General features: G+C 35.4%; 1 protein-coding gene across 5 annotated transcripts in view; it reads left to right on the top strand.

Annotated features, from left to right (window-relative positions):
* Positions 1–19,737, top strand: part of NOX4 (NADPH oxidase 4) — a 165,338-nt gene that overhangs the window by 32,212 nt on the left and 113,389 nt on the right. For 4 of the 5 annotated variants that reach the window (XM_041730488.1, XM_041730489.1, XM_041730487.1 and 1 more), the window contains 5 exons: positions 309–393; positions 3,933–4,030; positions 7,544–7,571; positions 14,464–14,536; positions 18,864–18,944. In XM_041730488.1, the coding sequence (XP_041586422.1) occupies positions 309–393; positions 3,933–4,030; positions 7,544–7,571; positions 14,464–14,536; positions 18,864–18,944 (365 nt within the window). The remainder of the gene's footprint in view (positions 1–308; positions 394–3,932; positions 4,031–7,543; positions 7,572–14,463; positions 14,537–18,863; positions 18,945–19,737) is intronic. The other variant, XM_041730486.1, reaches the window with a different exon arrangement.

Genomic DNA, 19,737 nt, shown 5'->3' with positions numbered 1-19,737 from the left:
ATTTGCATAGAATGCCATTAATTTTAAACATTATAGGATTATATAGTATAGTTTATATGTTCTAACTCTTTTCCGTAGGCATATATCTGATGCGTCTTTCTATGTCAGTAATAAACCTTCTCAAATTCTCTGTAATGGTTTGGGTGTTCCACTGACTAGATATATATTATAATTCATCTCACCAACTATAATTTCTAGGCCTCTGCCATATTTTTAAAACTTTGATACCATAAACAGTGCTATAGTGAAAATCTTTGTACATATATCTTATTTGCTGCATCATTTTCACCGTACTGAATTTTATTTAGGTTCCAAGCAGGAGAACCAGAAGATTGTTGGATAAAAGCAGAACATTCCACATAACCTGTGGTGTCACTATCTGTATTTTTTCAGGTGAGAAAACCAAAAGATAATAAAATATTATGTTAGAAGAACACATTTTATGAATGGTATTTTTGTTTTTCTGTAAGTTATTTACTATCACCAACTTGTGATTTTCTCATTACATACCTAAATTTTCTCCATGTGTTGAAAGAGAATTGCCTATTGGCGCTACAAAAAATAAGTGTGTCTTACACATTATATATGTACTTTTCACATTATAATGTATGAGAGTTGGCCCTCAAGCTGTTAATAATTATTTCCTAAAAGTAAATAGTTTCATTTAGAAAGACTAAAAGAAATAGGATAAAAGTTTTGAAGGTTTAAAAGTACAGATATGATAGTTTAAATGCATCTGTCAGAATGCAAAATGTCCATTCATGGAATGTGATTCCATTTAAAATTATATTTGATAAATGTTTCTTTGATATTAATACTTGGTATTAAATGTCAAATGTTGTGGAAATTTATCCTGTTCAATTCCAAGTTAAAATATCAAGTGATAATCCTTTGCTTTTTAAAAGTCTTTTTAAAGTAAATTTTTATCCTGAACATTTACGTGATATTTTTCAAATTTTCGAACAGAAAGTGATAAACATATTAATTAAGTACATGGACTTTGGAGATGGAGTTATGCTGGATCTATCTCCAACTGCCCTTCTACCTTACTTTATGTTACATAAGCTCTCTGGTTTTTGATTTGTTGTTGTTTCTATTATAAGATGGATTGACAGTAGCACCTGCCTCATGATTTTAAGACTAAAATGAGATCACTCAGGTGAAATTTTTAGGACAGAATTAGTTATTGTGATTTATGATCTCAGGGGTTAATTATCTCAGTGCCATAGCACCTGACATTTCCTGCTGGTCATTATTTGATAGGACAGAGCGGTTTTGACACCAGGGACAATTGATCTGGTTAGGTATGCATGGCTGTTTTGAATCAGTCATGTTTTGATGCAGCTACCTTCAAGAGGCCATTCAGCTTTTGACTTTTACAAAGTTGCCAAGTACTGTTGAAACAGGCATCTGCACTGTTTTATCGCTGGACATCTTATTCATGGTTCCCACCTCTGGAGGCAAGAGATGGGGAGAGGCTCAGGGGTGGGATTAGGACTCTATACCACTCAAGAGGCTGGGGATGAAGTAAGAGTCCAGGATGAGATGAGGATTAAGGGTGTAGCAAGGGTCAGGGCTGGGTTAGAACACAGGGAGTGAAAGATCAGAAAAGCAGGAGGGTCAGGGAATGTTGACACATTTGTAACTCGATTTGTTCTAAACTGAAGCTGTGTTCAAATATTCTGGTTCAATTGGAGAACAACCAAGAGACTGAAATCCTGTAGAGTCTTGCCATGAATGAACACGTATTCCAGACGGTTTGCATTCTGTCTCTCACTAATTGTCTGACCTCAACTGGGTTGCCCTTTCTGGCTTTTGTTTTCTTACCTGTGAAATAGGGATGCTTCTACCCACCTCATTGTTCTGTTGTGAGAATTAAATGAGAAAATCTATCCAAAATGCCTGGGCTGGCTTTCTCCCTGCTGCCTAAAATTAGAAGCCCCGATTTCTTTTGACCTAAAAGGTCTTTTAAAGGAGGTGAATAAAGGGAGCAGATATCCCTTAAGGGTATCTCATATAACTGTTACCTAGGGCTTTTTTTTTTCAGGAGAATTCAGAAAGAAAAGCCACAAAGCATGCTGTTAACGTATCAACCTTTAATTTAAAATGAAAGGATTTTTTTTTTTAACTTACACGTTTCAGACTTGATAAAGCTAAAGGACACAGTCAGTTTTGCTTAAATAATGTCTTATGCCTGTGCCAGAGTGGAGTCTCACCTGGACAGCTTCTTGACAATTTCCCTGGAACTCTGTCCTTGCTTGTTAGTTAACTCACTTCTAACTTCCTGTCCACTTTTTAATGAGACCTTTGTCCTTCCTCTCATTTGATTCTGGCAAGAGCTTTAACAATCTTTTAACTTTTAAGTTAGTTGGCATTCTATTTGTCTTCGTGAGTCCTTCAGAACTCTTGGTATATCTACATCTCTTGTGCTAGGTTGGAGAGAACCATAGTTTTCCAGTTTCTACACACATTTTCTGTTGAATAACCACACACCATCTATTGTTATAGGCTGTAATGGTTCACTCACCAGTTTCAGGTTACTTGTCTTAGTAAGTCTCCTACTTCCATCATTTTACAGAGAACTAATCTGAGGGGTTGGTAGGCAAACAGTGTGGCCAAGAAAACCCGATTTCCTTTTATTTTCTTCAAAGATTTTATTTATTTATTCATGAGAGACACACAGAGAGGCAGAGACACAGGAAGAGGGATGAGAAGCAAGCTACCTGTAGAGAGCCTGATGTGGGACTCAATTCCTGGACATCACACCCTGAGCCAAAGGCAGATGCTCAACCGCTGAGCCACTCAGGTGTCCCAAGAAAACCTGATTTCCAATTAGTTACTTGTTGTTCCTTCCAGTACATTATGATGGACTGTTAAATTGAACCTCATTTTACCTACAAGAAGAGACTGGGAGGAGAAGGCATCATCAACGCACAAGTTTGTTTGCGTTTTCCTTGTCCAGCCTCCTCGATATAATTCTTCTTCTCCCTAGCCTTGCCAAGATGAATTTGTCTTTAACTGTCTAATAATTTCCTAACACTTCCATCTTTTGTGTGGGCTCTGAATCGGTTGAGCTCTCTGTTTCCCTGTGCCACTGTGGGTAGATTTTTGTTTTTTTTTTTTTTGTGGGTAGATTATTAAATGGTAATCATTGTTTTCCTGGGTTTTTATACCAATGAAACAATTACCAGCACTTTTGCCATGGGGTTTAGGATGTTATGATTTGAAGTTTTGGATTGTGAGAAATCTTAACTGGCTAGAAGCCATAAAGTGGGCCTATATTTTAGGTTGAGTGTCAGGGAAGTATACAAGATGTACAACAGATTTGGAGCTAGAGGTTGGTGAAAAATGTAGAATAATTCAAATATCCAGGAGCTGCTTAAATAAATAAATACATGCCCATATTATCCATACATTGACACATGATGTTTCCTAACTCTGACTTGCAGGTGTTGTTTTATTCTAGCCTTTGAAAATTCCATTTTGTTACGTGATTTCTTTTTTGTTTGTTTGTTTAAGATTTTATTTATTTATTCACGAGAGACTGAAAGAGAGGCAGAGACATAGGCAGAGGGAGAAGTGGGCTTTCCATGGGGAGTCCGATGTGGGGCTTGATCCCAGGACCCGAGGATCATGACCTGAGCGAAAGGCAGATGCTCAACCACTGAACTACCCAGGCGTCCCTCGTTTTGTGATTTCTTTTTTTTTCTAATTTAATTTAATATTTTTTTCGTTTTGTGATTTCTAATGCTCAACTATACCTATAATGATTTTTTTGTGTGTGTCTTTATAATTTCCCTTCTCACTTTAATATTTTATCACTCACTTAGCTGTCAAATTTTACCCTGTGTTTACTTAGGAAGAGGAAAGAAGTCCTCTTTGTGGAACATATATTAAAATCCCCCTGACTTGTGCCTCGTGTGCTTCTGTAGGTGTGCACGTGGCAGCCCATCTGGTGAATGCCCTCAACTTCTCCGTGAACTACAATGAGGATTTCACTGAACTGAATGCAGCAAGATACCGAGATGAGGTGGGTGGTCTCTGTCTTCTCGGTTGCCTTTCACTTCTCTTGAGCTGACTAATGAAGGTCTGTGAATTTCACGGAAAATTTGTACCTTGCTGCTCCTTTTGAGTGCTTTTAAAATGCAGTTGTCAAGTTGAGTTTTGTTCCTTTTCAATAGAAAATATAGGTAATTACTATTTCACAGTGTCTCCTGCTGAAAATGGGAGTTCGAGAGTGTCTACTTTTTATATTCTGCAGTGTTCAGATGGCTGCCACTCAGGCCTGCCTTCTGCCTCCTGCCTCCCAGCAGCGTCATCTGCTTCTCTTCCAGGGGAGACTGCCGAGAGTGCCTTTACAGAGCACACATTTTTTAATAACTGAGATACTGCGCTTGGGGGATAAAGGGCGGAAGGGCAGCTTGACTATTTGAAGATCCTGAATAACCTGTTTATTTGACTTAAAAAATATTATTGAGTTTTAGTGGTTACTCTGTTTTGTTTTAATCTTTGAAACAGGTGACCTTGAGCTGAGTTCTGTTCCCGGGAATATCTGACTTAGGGCTGCTTTTCTCCATGGGAAGCCACCCATGAAATGAAATTGTATGTGCAGGGTGCCGGGCCCGAGCCGAATGAATACACGTACTGCCCTGGGTAGCTATCGTTCAGGACTTCATCCTGTCCTCAGTCTGCCTTTGCTTCCCGCCAACACTGCATCAAAATCAAACCGCTGGCTGTGGAATTGGGTCACCCCACCCTGCTTTGCTAAATCTTCTGTGACTTTGTAAGGTTATCCCCCATCTTCCCAGGCTCCGACCTCTCATCCACGTATCACCCAAGTTACCGAGATTAATACTGCTGTGATTATGTGCTGCTTCATCTCCTTCCCAGAAGAAAATGAAGGGAAGACTAACAACAAACCAAGAAACAAGTCACAAAACCAAAATGGCAAGCAGCCTTTGAGAAGTTCTTTGACTAGACACGAGTTTTCTTAAAAATGCCAATATGATTTAACTGATCTAGGTTGGGATTAGGCATTGATATCTTTTTTAAGAATTCACTTGCTAATTGGGGTGAGTACCCAGCATTAAGAACCACTAACAAAGCCAGCTCCTTCACAAGCCACTGGAAGCTCTTCAAATGTAATGATTCCAGAACTGGAGATGTCTCCTTTTCTCTTTCCCGCGACCTACCACCATTCCTCTATCCCTTTCTGCCCACAGCACATGGGCTTCTTTGTTTCCTACCTCTGCCATCGTTCTTTGCTTCTCTCTCTTGTTTATGTAAAAATCTAAGGTATTTACTAGCTATAATGGTTCTATCATTTTAATGGCATATACTTGTGCTTCACAGTCTAGTAATTTTAGTCACTTTAGGTTTTTTAGTTAAGTTTCTTTCATTTTTATGAAGGATATGTGCCCCCCCCCCCAAATATTTTAAAACAGATAAAGTTTAAAAGTGAAATCTCCTCCAAAAGTAGCCACAGTTAACAACTTTCTGTTCTCTTATATTTTGAGTGACATTTTATGAGACCTATTCCTCAGCAATTTTCTTGTTTCCATAATTACATGTACTATTGCTTGCTGTATCTGAAAGTGTAGATCTATCATTCTCTTCATATTAATGTGTGATAGTTTATTTTTAGCCTTTTCCTTATTCATAGATGTTTAAGTTGTTTTTGAGTTTCTGTTACGATCCACACTCCAATAAATTGTTTTGTTTTTTTTTATATGCTTTGGCTAGGCAGATTCCTAGAAGTAGTATCTGGTTTCAAAGGAATGTACATTTTTAGTTTTGTTGGACATTGCCAAATTGGCTTCTAAAAAGGCTTCATTGGTTGACATATTTCTACCAAGTTTGTCAGAATGCTTATATCTGCACCTTAATCGTTTTTGTTTTTCTTTAATTTTTGCCGATCTGACAGATGAAAAATGGTAACTCATTGTTTTAATTTCTATTTCCCCTTGCTTTTTTCCTTCCTTCCTTCTTTTTTTTCTCCCTCTTTTCTTTATTTTAGTTAATATTTTTGAATCCTTGGTAGTCACCAGAGAGTATGCTAGATGAGGATAAAAATGCATACACACACACACACACACACTGCATGCAAAAACAGATACAGTCTTCTGTGAGTTGTCTTTGAGAAAGGTGGGTTTGTGCCACATGCTCTATTGTCCTTTGCTTTGTGCTCTCTCTCTGTCTTCTGCAGATTTCTAGTGACCCACCCTGCAGCTGCTGAGTGGCACATTCTTGATGGCCTAGCTGAATCTGCCTCATCCTGTCATGTGTGAAACTATCTCTTACTCTCACATTCCATCCTCATTCCCTGGCGGTGATAATTTGTTGCATCTTCTGAGTTCTCACAGCTAAATGTTCATATTTCTGGTATTACCACTTTGTTCAGTTGGACTTGTATTTTCAGGAGTTGTTTATATAGAAAGTTACTCTAGGTTACTCTTGAGCTGTGTTCCTAATGTCAGAGGTAGAAGTCATCTGGCCCCAGTGGGAAGAGAAAATATTCATGGGCAAGTGGCCTTTATTCAAGGCTTCTCAATTTTTTTCATATGAATGGCTTCCCTCTTTGTATATAGAGTGGCCTGACTCCAGATTCAATGGAGGCCTAGGAAAGAATTTCAAAAATTGTGCAATATTAAGCACCATTAGGATGAAAAACAAATCCACAAATCTACTGGGGATTGATCTCAGTTTTCCAGAAGATAGAAAGGGAGTTGCCTAAAGTCCATTGCGCCATGAAAGATGTAGTTTAAAGGACAGATTACACTAACAATATTAATTTTTATAATTCTGAGTAATAAGAACCTGTCCTCTTTGAGTATCGTCACTCGCAGTATTTGAAACATTGTAAGTCTTCAATTAGTATTCTTTGCACTGAATTTACAGTGACAACCCTCCCTACATATTTTATCACTTTTGATTCTCACTGTCTTGACATGTTGTAGGTGCAGTATGGCAATTATGGTCGACAAAGTAATTATTAATATTTCCACATTATAGTCCAAGATATCGAATCTCAAAATAGTCAAAAGGTGGGCTTTGGGCCACTATTACAAGCTTTATGATTAGCCATTAAGATGAAAATCTACATTTTATGACTCTTTATCTAGGGCTCTTCCTTTTTCAGAAGGACAGTCTCTCCATGTTGGATGTTTTTAAAAATTTTTATTTATTTATTTGAAAGAGTGTGCATACATGAATAGGGAGAAGGGCAGAAGGGAAAAGGAGAAGCAGACTCCCTGCTGAGTATGGAACCCAATGCAGGACTCAACGTGGGGCTCAGTTCTAGGACCCTGAGATCTGAGTCAAAGTCAGCTGCTTTCACGTATGTGCCCCTCTAATGGGCTGGATTTTGTGCTTGTTAGAATCTCCTCTAGTGTCATGAAAACATGAAACTTGATTGAATTTCTCATTTCCACTGGGAGACTAGTATCTTAAATATCTAATGGATCACATACCCAGCAGACTCCTTGTAAAATTTTGCATTATCAATGTTTTATTTTTCAGTCCACTTTTTTTCCCTTTTTCTCAGGATCCTAGAAAACTTCTCTTCACAACCGGTAAGTTGTTATTGATTGCTCTTTCTGAAGATTCAGGGAATCTTTGAGAATAAGCATAATTGAATTACATAGCAATTAAATGTATGTTAAAATAAAACATGAAAACTTTGTGATCAGAACAAATGTTACCAGACATAAATTGCATTGAAAACAGAGGGGCAAGGCAAATGGCGAGGTTCGAATGAATCAAGAGTAAAAGTTAAGTAAATGCATTTGCCTTTCGTATGTTCTTCCAATGACAATGATGTGATGCCATATGGTTGTTGAGGACATGCTTTGTGCCCCTGGTTGTGGCAAGTAGTATTAGAAATAATACACAGAATAGACTCCTACCCTCAAGGTGTTAGAAACACCAAGCACTCTGATTATTGATGCAGTTTTTATAACTCAGTAATTTAGTAGAATATTTGATGATCTTAAAGCCTACATAAAAAGAGGGGAATAGTCATTTAAATTGGTTATTTTTCTTGAAGTGTATTTCCCTTTTCATCTGTAATTTACTTTTTCTTCTTTAGCATATTGTCTATGAAAACTCAGTCTAGACTATTTATTTGTTAAACCACATTTAAACATCTCAAAATTTTACCCTGATGTTAGTATAATTCTTACTAAAATTCTTCTCTTTCTCAGCCTTACATTAATAAGGATGAAAGAACAGAACTGCATTTGGGGCATTTTTAGCACATTATTTCAGAGATAAGGACAATTTGGTAGTTGAGATGGTGTGTGTCTTGGCTATCATAAACACCCTATTAAGGATCAAGATTGCATGTAAGACTGAGGCATGGCTTTGTCAAATACATTGTTTATTTTTTTTCAATCAGTTTTAGGAAAATAGCTATAATTCTGGTGTTTTCCCCTTCCCTGACAACAGTATGTTTAGATTTATAAAACGTTTTTTTTTTTCTTCTGTTTATATATGTATGATGTTTGCCACTTACAAAGTATTTCACAGTTTTCTCTTTAGGAGCACAATTTTACTTTTGCTTATAACTTTGCTCATTGAAAGCATGTTTTTTATTTAAGCCTTAAGAATTGGATGAGAAATAGAAAGAAAAAAAACAGAAAAACAAAACCTTATATATGAATCATTGTAAGTTTTGGTTCATAAGAATTATTTTTACAGAAATAATCAAGAACTTTGTTTTAATATTTTTCACAGTGGCAAATATAGGTGAAACATTGGGATATTTAAAGTGTTTGAACAAATTTAGTTTCCAAACATATAATATGATTTCTTATATGATGAATATAGTACATTAAGGAGCTTAGCATAATGAATACTTGTATAGAAGCAGGTGATCTCTTCATGTAGCATGAAACCCCATCATCCTGTGTTACTTCCCAGAAGTTCCCATGAGTGGTATTGGACTAACTAGAGATAATACTTCAAAACACAGATTTCCTGGCTCCATCCTAGAGAGTCTCTGTGGTGTGGCCCAACAGTACATATTATTAACCTTACCATGTATCTAAGGAGCTTCCATTTCACCCTTGCTGGACATCTCATCATACTCTTGTAATTACCTTCTCACAACACCTAACTTTTGTCTACTCTCTTACTCCATTCTCTCTTTTTTTAACCCTGTCTACATCTGCTCATCTTTGAGTCTCAGCTGACATGCCCCCATCATCCACAAATTCTTTCCTAATTCCAATAGTCAGAGCTGGTCTCTATTTTAGTGTAGGTTCCTAAAGATGCATAGTTAAAGTACTATATTGTAGAATAATTTTTTTCCTTACATATATAATCTTTTCCACTGGAAGGTGAGCTGTTTCACTGTGAGGCAGGGCTTCCCTTAGGGCAGTCAGGATCCCCAAGTAAATGGTTTTGTGTGTGTGTGTGTGGGGGGGCATTTCTGTCAATACAGACAACAGGAATCACCCCAAATCAGCATGTCAACATTATTTTAGTGTCCCAATCTACATTATTTTATGAGGGAAATTCTGTGCTGGCCAGAGGAGCCATCCACTTCCTAGGTTGTTAGCTTGGAATATATTCTGGGACCCCTAAGCATGAGTCTAGGGCTTGTAGGGCATCTGATTGACCCTACTGACTAGTAGATGAGGGAACAAAGCACAATCAGAGGATGGCAGTGGGATAAGAGAGAATTTTCTACAAATAGACTTAATCTAGCTTTGTATTACTAATATGTCTATGACAAACTATTTCATGCTATCTTTGAACTTTGTTAGATACAGTGCCTAGGAAAAATCATGTTTCTGATGGAGGAATGCATGTGTGTTTTTAGATGTTCTAGTGATAATGACTATTTTTGTTGGTTAATATATTTCTTGGATTTTAGTTTGTTTAATATTACACAGAGTCTTCTCTCTCCTTGTCCTTAAATATTTTTCAATGTAGTCCACAACTGAGAAATTAAGATTGTTTTGTAGAAACTAAAGCCTTGGCAATTCAAGTAACATAAAATATAGTAGTTAGATCACTCAATAAGAAATGTTAAAAAAAGTCCAATTAAGAATTTATAAAATAAAACAAGTTTGAAAGATTTAATTATTCAAACATGCATTTCCAAAGGTTTACTACATTATTTCCAAATTTGGTAGCACCTTGTATGATGACAATAAAATGCACAGTATCCAATTTCAATTAGGAAAAACGCTCATAAACAAATAGAACTGTGTTTCCAGTTTTGTTTGAGAAAACAGGATAATGAGTACAAGATGGTATATTTCTGACCACATCTGGGTATGGACAAAAATGACCTCTCAGTTTCATCTAGAAATGGAAGTACAGTGCAATCATTCACTTTAAAGGCAACTAATTAACGAATCTAATATGCATAGATAAAAAGTAATAAGACTAAACATACAAGCATGTCTTTTCCTAAGAAAACAATTATAGTTTTTGTTTCATAACTTGAAGGATTCAGAATTCACAGGGTACTTCACTTTGGCAAGTAACTTTGCCTAAGAAGCTTTGATTAACTCAGTTACTTTTAACCTGTGCTTCCAGACTCCTGGAATGCATGTAGTAACAGAAGCTAATATGTTGGATCTTAACTTAGCTGTCATTGGAAGCTAGGTTAGGGTGCCCTTTGATGTACCTGGAAAACACTTAGCTCTCTTTGAGTACTTAATGTTTCACTTGTCTGCTTATCCTATTTCCTACATTGAACTGAGATTTCTTTTAGAGCAGGATTCTTTTTTTTTTTTCTCAATTAAGAGAATACTGCAGATGCCCAGAAAATACTCACTGAAGATGAAAGCCAATTGTTTAACTCTGCTGCTTGATACATAGCTATCCTTTACAGCATCCAGATGATCAGTTTAATTCCAGTGACAGAAAATCAGAGCTTCTTAAGGTACTCCTTTTTTTTTCCTGGACTGTTATAATTGTAATATTTTTTTTGTTGTTGTTAAAGATTATTTATTCGAGAGAAAGAGTATGAGCAGAGGAAAGAGTAGAGAGAGAGGGAGAGAAGCAGACTCCCTGCTGAGCATAGACTCCCCGTTGCGGGGCTCAATCTCATGACCCTTAGACCATGGCTTGAGCCGAAATCAAGAGTTGGACACAACCAACTGAGTCACCCGGCGCCCCTAATTTTTTCTTTTTATTGCTAATTATAAGTAACTTTTTCTTTATTGATCTTGTCTTTATAAACTATAAACTCTGATCTTTTTATACTTCCAGGAGCAAGAAAGGAAACATGAATCCTTTAGATGAAAAAGATAACTTCTTAAATCTGAAAGAATATTAAAAAGCATTGATTTGATTCTCCCAAATTTACAAATGAGATCCAGTGAGATTGGGGTTTGGCCCAAGGGACAGTACCAGGACCATTATCCCATAATGTGCATCCTATTGGCCAAGCTGTCTACCTCATCTTCAAGTGACTGATGTCAGCTATTTTCCAATCCACCTTCTAAAATCATTCCAATACATTTTCTGTGTTCTGCTCTAAAAGGAATTCTCTAGTTAAATGTTTGAGGAAAGATCTGTTCAAATTTAAACTGGTTTCTTGATAATAGTACTTCCTAGACCTAATATACTGATGTGTCCTGTGACTCTTCAAGGGATAGTTATTATACTTTTGAGTAATAGAAATTAATATCTCAAGGAATTAATGTTCAAGTAATATACTTCGGGAATTATGCCTGTACACTAAATATACTCAGTTTTCTCAGGTGTCCTGATGAAGTGATTTATAGACGTTTCATAACTAATCTTGGCATATTTAGAACCACATGGGAAACCTTGTGTGCAGGTACAGTAGACCTTAATGAAGCCCCAATAAAATGATCGAAGAGGCCTTTCCAGCCACACATTTCACATCATGGAGCCATCTGGGATTCTATCATTTATTTATTCATCTGGTCAAATAACTTTTTTTTTTTTTTTTCAATTACTTGAAGTGAGAAAGACCCCTTCTTTTTTTTTTTCTTCAAATGTATTGTTACAATTGAAGTATGCTAAATTTTATATATGTAAATTATGCTATTCTATTGGTTTTGACATATGTATATACTTGTAAAGCCAAGACCAAAATCAAGATGACAAATATATCTATCATTCCAAGAAGTTTTATGTCCTTTTATAATGCATCCTGCTCTTTACTCCTCTTAGCAACTAATCTGCTTTCTGTCACTGGAGAATGGTTTGGATATTCTAGAATACTATATAAAAGGAATCACAGAGTTTATATTCTTGGGAATTTTTGAGGAGGAGAATGTCTGGCTTTTTTCATTCAGTCAAATAATTTGTGATTCATGTATGTCATTGCTTTTAGTTCATTTTTTTTTTAACTGCTGATTAATTTTCCAGGTACAGATAATACGACAATTGTTTATCCATTCATTTGATTTTTTTTTAAGATTTTATTTATTTGAGAAAGAGGAAGAGTGCATGCACAAGGAGAGAGAGAGGGAGAAACAGATTCCCCACTGAGCAGGGAGCCTGATGCAGGGCTCAATCCCAGGATCATGGGATTCCATGGGATCCTGGTCTGATGATCCCAAAGGTGGACGCTTAACCCACTGAGCCACCCAGGAGCCACTTCATTCATTTGTTGATGGAGATATGAGTTGTCTACAGGCCTTGACTGTTAAAAATAAAGTGGCTATGAATACTTTTTGAACAAACCTTTATGTAGATATATGTTTATGTTTCTTTGGGGGAAAATTTGCAGTGGAAAGGCCAGGTTGTTTTATAGGCATGTTATTCTTTGTAAATAGCATTTTTTCTGTATAGTAGTTATTAGCCCTTTAGTGTGAACCAGTAGTCATCATGTTCTTCTCTTACCCTTAGCAAGTTAGTACTCACCTGGGGCAATGGGAAAGATGAGGGCAACGGAGTGCCCTGGGAAAGAAGCATAGAAAAGAGATGATTTGGATTAAGCACATCAGGAAAGGCAAGTCTTGTCAGGCTTCCAAATCTATACATTGGGGAAACTGAGGAGGAAAGATTATCCAGGTATTAAGTATCCAAAGACTAACTCCTTAATTTCTCATGTGGCCCTTTACAAGTAGAAACTTGTTTCCACTCATCCAGTGATTCTAAGCTGTTGGGATCCTAATGATGCACACTTGTGTTGTTCTTCTGTTGTACCCAGCTTGTCTGTTTCTGCTAGTGGCTTATAGTCCATGATGGCCCTTCTGTCTTCTAGGTAGTTATTTGTCAAGGAGAGAAGTTGGGGGATATCTATACTTTTGAAGATACAATTGTTTCAGTAGCTCTCCAGAAAGACTTAAGATGGAATCTCTCCACTGGGGAATTTGACACTTACTGTAGCTTGTATGATTATAAGAATAAATAATGGTAACTTATAGACAAGATATTTTATTTGGTAGGAGAAGATAATAAGAAATGATACTATTGTGATTTTAGTTCTTTTTGATAAATCAACTATTCATTTTGGATATGCTATCTTGGCTTACTTTGGATATTTAGCCATTTATCACGTCAGTAGTAAGTTTGAAAACCAACACATTTGGACAATTTTTTCTTTGTTAAAAATGATATTTATATCATATCAGAAGCACCATTACAGCATATTTTCCATACTAAGGAAATATGCCAGCAAATTTTCTTAAAACATCAGCACTATAATTTTTTTCCTGTTTCCTATTTTTTGTTCTATACTTGAAGTGGTGATTTTTAGAAAGCTTTAGGTTTTGTTTATTTTTCCTTTAAAATTACTCTAGATAGTGAAGTGCAAAAGAAATTAATTGTATTGAAATTGAAGCAGTTACTAGTTCCATAAAAGAGGGTTTGAGAGAGAAAGGGAGTTTTAGTACTGTGGTAGAAAAAAATAAAACAGTAAAAGGTGTTCCATGTCAACCCAGCCCTGTTGTATATTTTTTCCTCCTTTAAAACAACTTTTGATGTATGATTAAGATTTAATAAATTTCATATATTTAATACATACTATCAATAAGTTTTGACCCTTGCATATATCCATGGAACCATCATCTCTATCAATATAATGAACATATCTTAATGCTCACTCTTTAAAATTTCTCTGTACCTTTGGAAGTCTTCCCCTCCTACCTCTCTCTGCTTCTCCATTAAACATATGTTTAATTTCTGTCCATTGTTTTCATTACTGACATTTGATATAGTATGTACGTTTGGTATAGCATGTCCCCATAGAAGTATGTACACATTCACCATTCTGAGTGGAATACTTGAAAATATTAAGGTGTGGACTCTTCTGTTAAAGGTAGAAACACTGGTTTGTCTTAAGTACCTTGAAACCATGCTAATTTTAAAAAGGCTTTTTTTGAGAGGGAACATATAAGGAGATATGTGATTTGAATTGGGCTTCCCACAGAGCAGCATAGTACTTTGGATTTTAAGGCAATAATTTTTTGTACTTTTTTTCTCAGTATGGCTTAAGTTAAAATGTACTTATATACATTTTTTTAATAGTTCCTGGCCTGACGGGGGTCGGCATGGTGTTGGTGCTCTTTCTGATGATTACAGCTTCTACATATGCAATACGGTGAGTGTCAGAGTCATTATTTTAATGTTTTCTGGCCAGAGGATTTAGATTTTCCTTAGATTATCTTTACTTTCATATGTAGTAAAAGTCTTGGTTAACTGGAATGATTAGCCAGTGCAATCAAGATTATGGTTAATGGACTATTTTGGATAACTAAGTGTGAAGTAGAGACATTTCTATATATCATTTCCTGTTTTTGAAAAAAATCTGCTTGTTTTTGTAAAATATTCTGTGTTGATAAGAAGACATGGAGACTTTTTGATGACTAGGGAAATTTTAGTTCCTTAGACTCATCCATCTGAAGGACAGTATATCTCTATGAGACATGAGAATGTAACATGTATGCAAAGGAATATATCACAGTTATTCTATAGCTCATTTCCTGGTGTGAGTTTGTTTTGCTGCAATTTAATGTAGTATTCTAAATGAAGATTTGGAAACGTGGTTAGTTGACATCTGCTAAAATAACCAGAAATATCTGCATGCATATTTATTCTTCTAGTTGAGATTTTGAGCAACTGCAGGTATACATTTTCATGAGCACCTTCACGTGTTCTTTCTGATGAATACATTCTGTATTTCATACCATTTTAACAGCCTCTTATGTTTCTGGTCAAACTTTTTGCTTAAGAAAGCAAAAAAGAGTTAATATATAATATTCAAAAATCCTCAGGCATTCTACTTGTTGAGATGTTAAGTTTAGTGGAAACACACACATATACATGCTTTGAAAAGAATTGCCCAACAGATTACTTTTTTAAAGACTTTATTTATTTATTTTAGAGAAAGAGCTCACATGTGCAGGCAAGTGGAATGGGGAGGGGCAGAGGGAGAGGGAGAGGGAGAAACTCTCAGGCAGACTCTTCACTGAGCACAGAGCATAATATGGGGCTTGATCCCATGACCTGGAGATCATGACCTGACTGAAATCCACAGTTGATGCTTAACCAACTGAGTCACCCAGGTGCCCTTGCCCAACAGAATATTAAAATGAGTCTCCCCTTGCACTTCTGAACACATCTGTATACACATCCACATACACCAAAGTGTCACAAGTAAACTCACCACTCAGAGATTAGCTCTATAAATTTTCTGGTTTTGATGATTATAGGCTTAACCCTCCTTGCCCTTGCTCACTCATTTCCCATCTTCTCTTGCCACCATTATCACTCTCTTTTTCTTCCTTTCACACTTAGATCTCTCTTCATATATCTATGTATTTTACCAATATAGCATCATATTATATATACCATTTTAAGTCTGCTTTTTTTTTTTTTTTAATCTATTAGGAACATTTTTCTACAATAATAAATATTTACCTATCATCCTTTTTACTAATGGAACAGCTATACATATATATAACATATATACATTATTTTCCCCATTCCCCTATTTTTGGATATTATATGTTGATTCCATTTTTTTAATAGTATTTCAGTTCTGAAACATACTCCTATCCCTATGTCTTTGCATAGTTTTTCAGGTATGTCTTAAGGAAAAAAATCTAGTTGTACAATGTCTGGGTCAAATAGTAAGTAATTTTTACAACTTTTCATAAGAATTAGAAATCACACACACAAAAAGAGAGAATTAGAAATCACCTTACAGAAAGACAAATTAAATTTCTAACATTAGTGTGCATGAGCACCAATTTTGTGGGCAGAAATTTTCTTTTAGTTTGGTAAAGCATTCATTAAAAAACTTTCATTTTTCAGTTTTTGGTATTTTTGAAGGAAAATTAAGGCATCTGACATATTTATTTGCAAGATTGAAAATACATGAGTTCTGGGATCCCTGGGTGGCGCAGTGGTTTGGCGCCTGCCTTTGGCCCGGGCACGATCCTGGATACCCCGGATCGAATCCCACGTCGGGCTCCCGGTGCATGGAGCCTGCTTCTCCCTCTGCCTATGTCTCTGCCTCTCACTCTCTCGCTCTCTCTCTGTGACTATCATAAATAAATAAAATTTAAAAAAAAAAAAAAGAAAAGAAAAGAAAATACATGAGTTCTACATCTAGAAAAAAATATCCTTAATTGAGAGATAGTCTTGTACAATGGAATATAAAGATCAGCTTCTATTTTCAACTAAGCCATTACATTTATGCTCATAATAATTCAGTAAATGTTTAGTAGTCTTTAGTTTTTCATTTCTTTATTTTTTAAAAAGATTTATTTATTCACCTTAGAGCATTTGTGTACATGTGTGAGTGGTGGAGAGGGATAGAGAAAGGAGAGGAGAGAGAATCTCAAGCAGACTCCACACTGAGTGCAGAGCCCAACTTGGGGTTCAATTGCAGAACCCTGAGATCATGACCTGAGCTGAAATCAAGAGTCGGCCACTGAACTGACTGTGACACCCAGGCTCTCCCATATTTCAATTCTTTAAAGGATATTATTATAAAACCAACTCTACTATTCTCCAAACTTTTTTGGGGGGAATCATGGAGGGTTTTTTTAAAGATTTATTTATTTATTTAAGAGAAGTTGAGGAGAGGGAGAGGCTGAGGGTGAGGGAGAGAAAATCCTCAAGTAGATTCTCTGCTGATGCAGAGCCCACTGTGAGGCTTGATCTCATGACCCTGAGATCATGACCCGAGCTGAAGTCAAGAGTTAGATGCTTTAAATAACTGAGCCATGCATGCACCCCTGGAGGAATCATGGAATCCCCAGGGAGTCCATGGATCATGGAGATAAACTTGTTTTAACCTTTTCTCTTTACCAGTGAGGACATAAAGTATTAGAGAAATGAAATGAATAAATGGCTCCACATTTTGAGTAGTTGAATACAGTCTAGTAATTCACTAATGATTCAATAGTGGTCAATCTATTAAAATAAGTAGTATATTTTAACAGCAGGTGATAGGAAAACAAACATTTTCATCTCAATAGATTTTTAAATGTTGGTGATTAAATCTGAGCTCTAGTTTTGAATTAAAATAGGTAGAATAGACTAAGAATTAATTTCCTTTATAGAATTAAAAAATATAAAAATCCAGAACTAAGATCATATTTACCAAAGAAACATAAGATGAATTCCTAAGAAAATTATGAAAAAAACCAAGTGATATTTTTTAATTCTACCATTATTTGTATATGTTAAGAAATAAAACACTTATAATATTAGAAATAGAATTATTAGAAAGCATGCAACAAGAAGTCATCATTATTTCCTGAAAGGTGCATGTAATTTTCTAGCCAGAGAATCTAAAGGAATTATGGGGAAAAAAAGTGTTGTACCAAATTAAAGAGTTGAAATAGGTTAATGAACCCAAAACAAATATTAAAAATAGCTTCAATGTAACAGCTATTATCAGTTTGAAAATTGAATAAAATAAAAAGGTACCACTCACAATTGCAACAAAAACATAGACTATCTAGGAGTAAACTTAATAAGAAACTAGTTGAAAGCTATACAGAAAAACATAGACCTTCACTGAGAGAAACAAGTAGAGATTTGAATAAAGACTGTGTACTATAAAGATGGAGTTCTTCCTCAATCAGTTTATAGGTTGTTGAAATTCCAGTCAAAACTCAAGATAGATTATTTTGTTTGTTTTTGAATTTAGTGAAGACAATCCTGAAGTTCATCTGAGGAACATCCAGGGCACATGTTTCAGAGAGGAGTAAAAGGGGAAATGTGGCTGACTAAACATTAACATGATTAAGCTTCAATAACTTAAAACAGAATAGGACTCAGGTGCAAAAATGACCAAGGAATTGAATATAATGATAGAGTTGATAGAAAGCCCTAGAAGGGCTTTGCTGAATAAAAAAGATGCCATTACAAACTTATGAGGAAGATAAGGCTTAAGTGAATGAAATTCTTTTCAACTTGTGGTTCTCCTCCAGAGCAGTAATACCAAGGTGTTATTTTTAACATATATGCCGTTCAGGAAAAGAATATAAAACTTTAATGAGCATTTATTTAATTTCTCTCAATTTAACTTTCCTTGGACTACTCTCCCAATATGTATTGCAATAAGAGCATTATTTTTTTTAATGTCATTTGGAAAATTGAGAATATTGATCAAAAGGACAATAAAAGTACATGTTAGCAGCCTATTACCTACTTCTCAATCTTACATCATAATAACTTTAAAATATTTTATTTTAATTCTTTTCATGTATCTTTATTTGAAATACACAGAACCTTCAAAATTATAAAGTATTAGTTATAATTTTGTCAGTTCTCTCTTCATGGTATGTTAACACTTTGATACCAATAGGTAATTCTGAGATGAACTTCTATTTTAACTTTCTCCAGTTATGACATGTGTTTGAAATAATGGAATGTAAAGTCACATTGAAATTAAGTTATTTTTTTTTCAGAGTTTCTAACTATGACATCTTCTGGTATACTCATAATCTCTTCTTTGTCTTCTACATGCTACTGATGTTGCATGTTTCAGGGTAAGTTTAAAAAATATTTTAAAATATTTTTTAAAACATGTATACTTAAAAATGAGATAATGAAAGATAAATCTATAGGAATTTTTATAGGAAGTGATAAAATTACTTGGTTACTAGAATCGAGGGTAAAAATAGTGTTCTATTTTTAGCATAGTATATTTTAATGAAAGGATAAATGTGTATTAAAACTGAAAGATTTTAATTTTCAGTCCCACAGTATTGTACTTTTTTTAAAAAAGATTTATTTATTTTGGAGAGAGAGAGTGTAAGCAGGGGAGACGTAGAGAGAGATAGAATAACAGAGAGAGAGAGAGAGAAGTAGACTCCTTGCTGAGCATTGAGTCCAATGTGAGGCTTGATCCTATAACCCTGAGATTACGACCTGAGCTGAGATCAGGAGTCAGATGTTTAACTGACAGAGCCACCCAGACATCCCTCTATAGTGATATCCTGATCATCTCTAAGAGAAAGTTAGGAAGAAGTGAGGACTTCAAGAAGGTATTTTAGTGTTTGTATTTTTAGGAATTCCTTATGTCTTGCTGCTGCAGAATTTGTAACAATGGAGTTATCAATTTTTAGTTTAAAAAGGCCTACTAGGCCATAGCAACATTTTTCTAGATTTGTCTCCTGGGACAAAGGAAATAAACACAAAATAAACTATTGGGGCTACATCAAAAGAGAAAGCTTCTGCATAGTGAAGGAAACAACAAAAATAAAAGACAGCCTACTTAATGGGAGAAGGTACTTGCAAATAATATATCTGATAAAGAATTAGTATCCATGATATATAAAG

The sequence above is a fragment of the Vulpes lagopus genome, chromosome 15, assembly GCF_018345385.1.
Source record: "Vulpes lagopus strain Blue_001 chromosome 15, ASM1834538v1, whole genome shotgun sequence".
Lineage (NCBI taxonomy): Eukaryota > Metazoa > Chordata > Mammalia > Carnivora > Canidae > Vulpes > Vulpes lagopus.
Note: the sequence above shows the minus strand (reverse complement) of the source record. Positions and strands in the feature narration are given on the sequence as shown.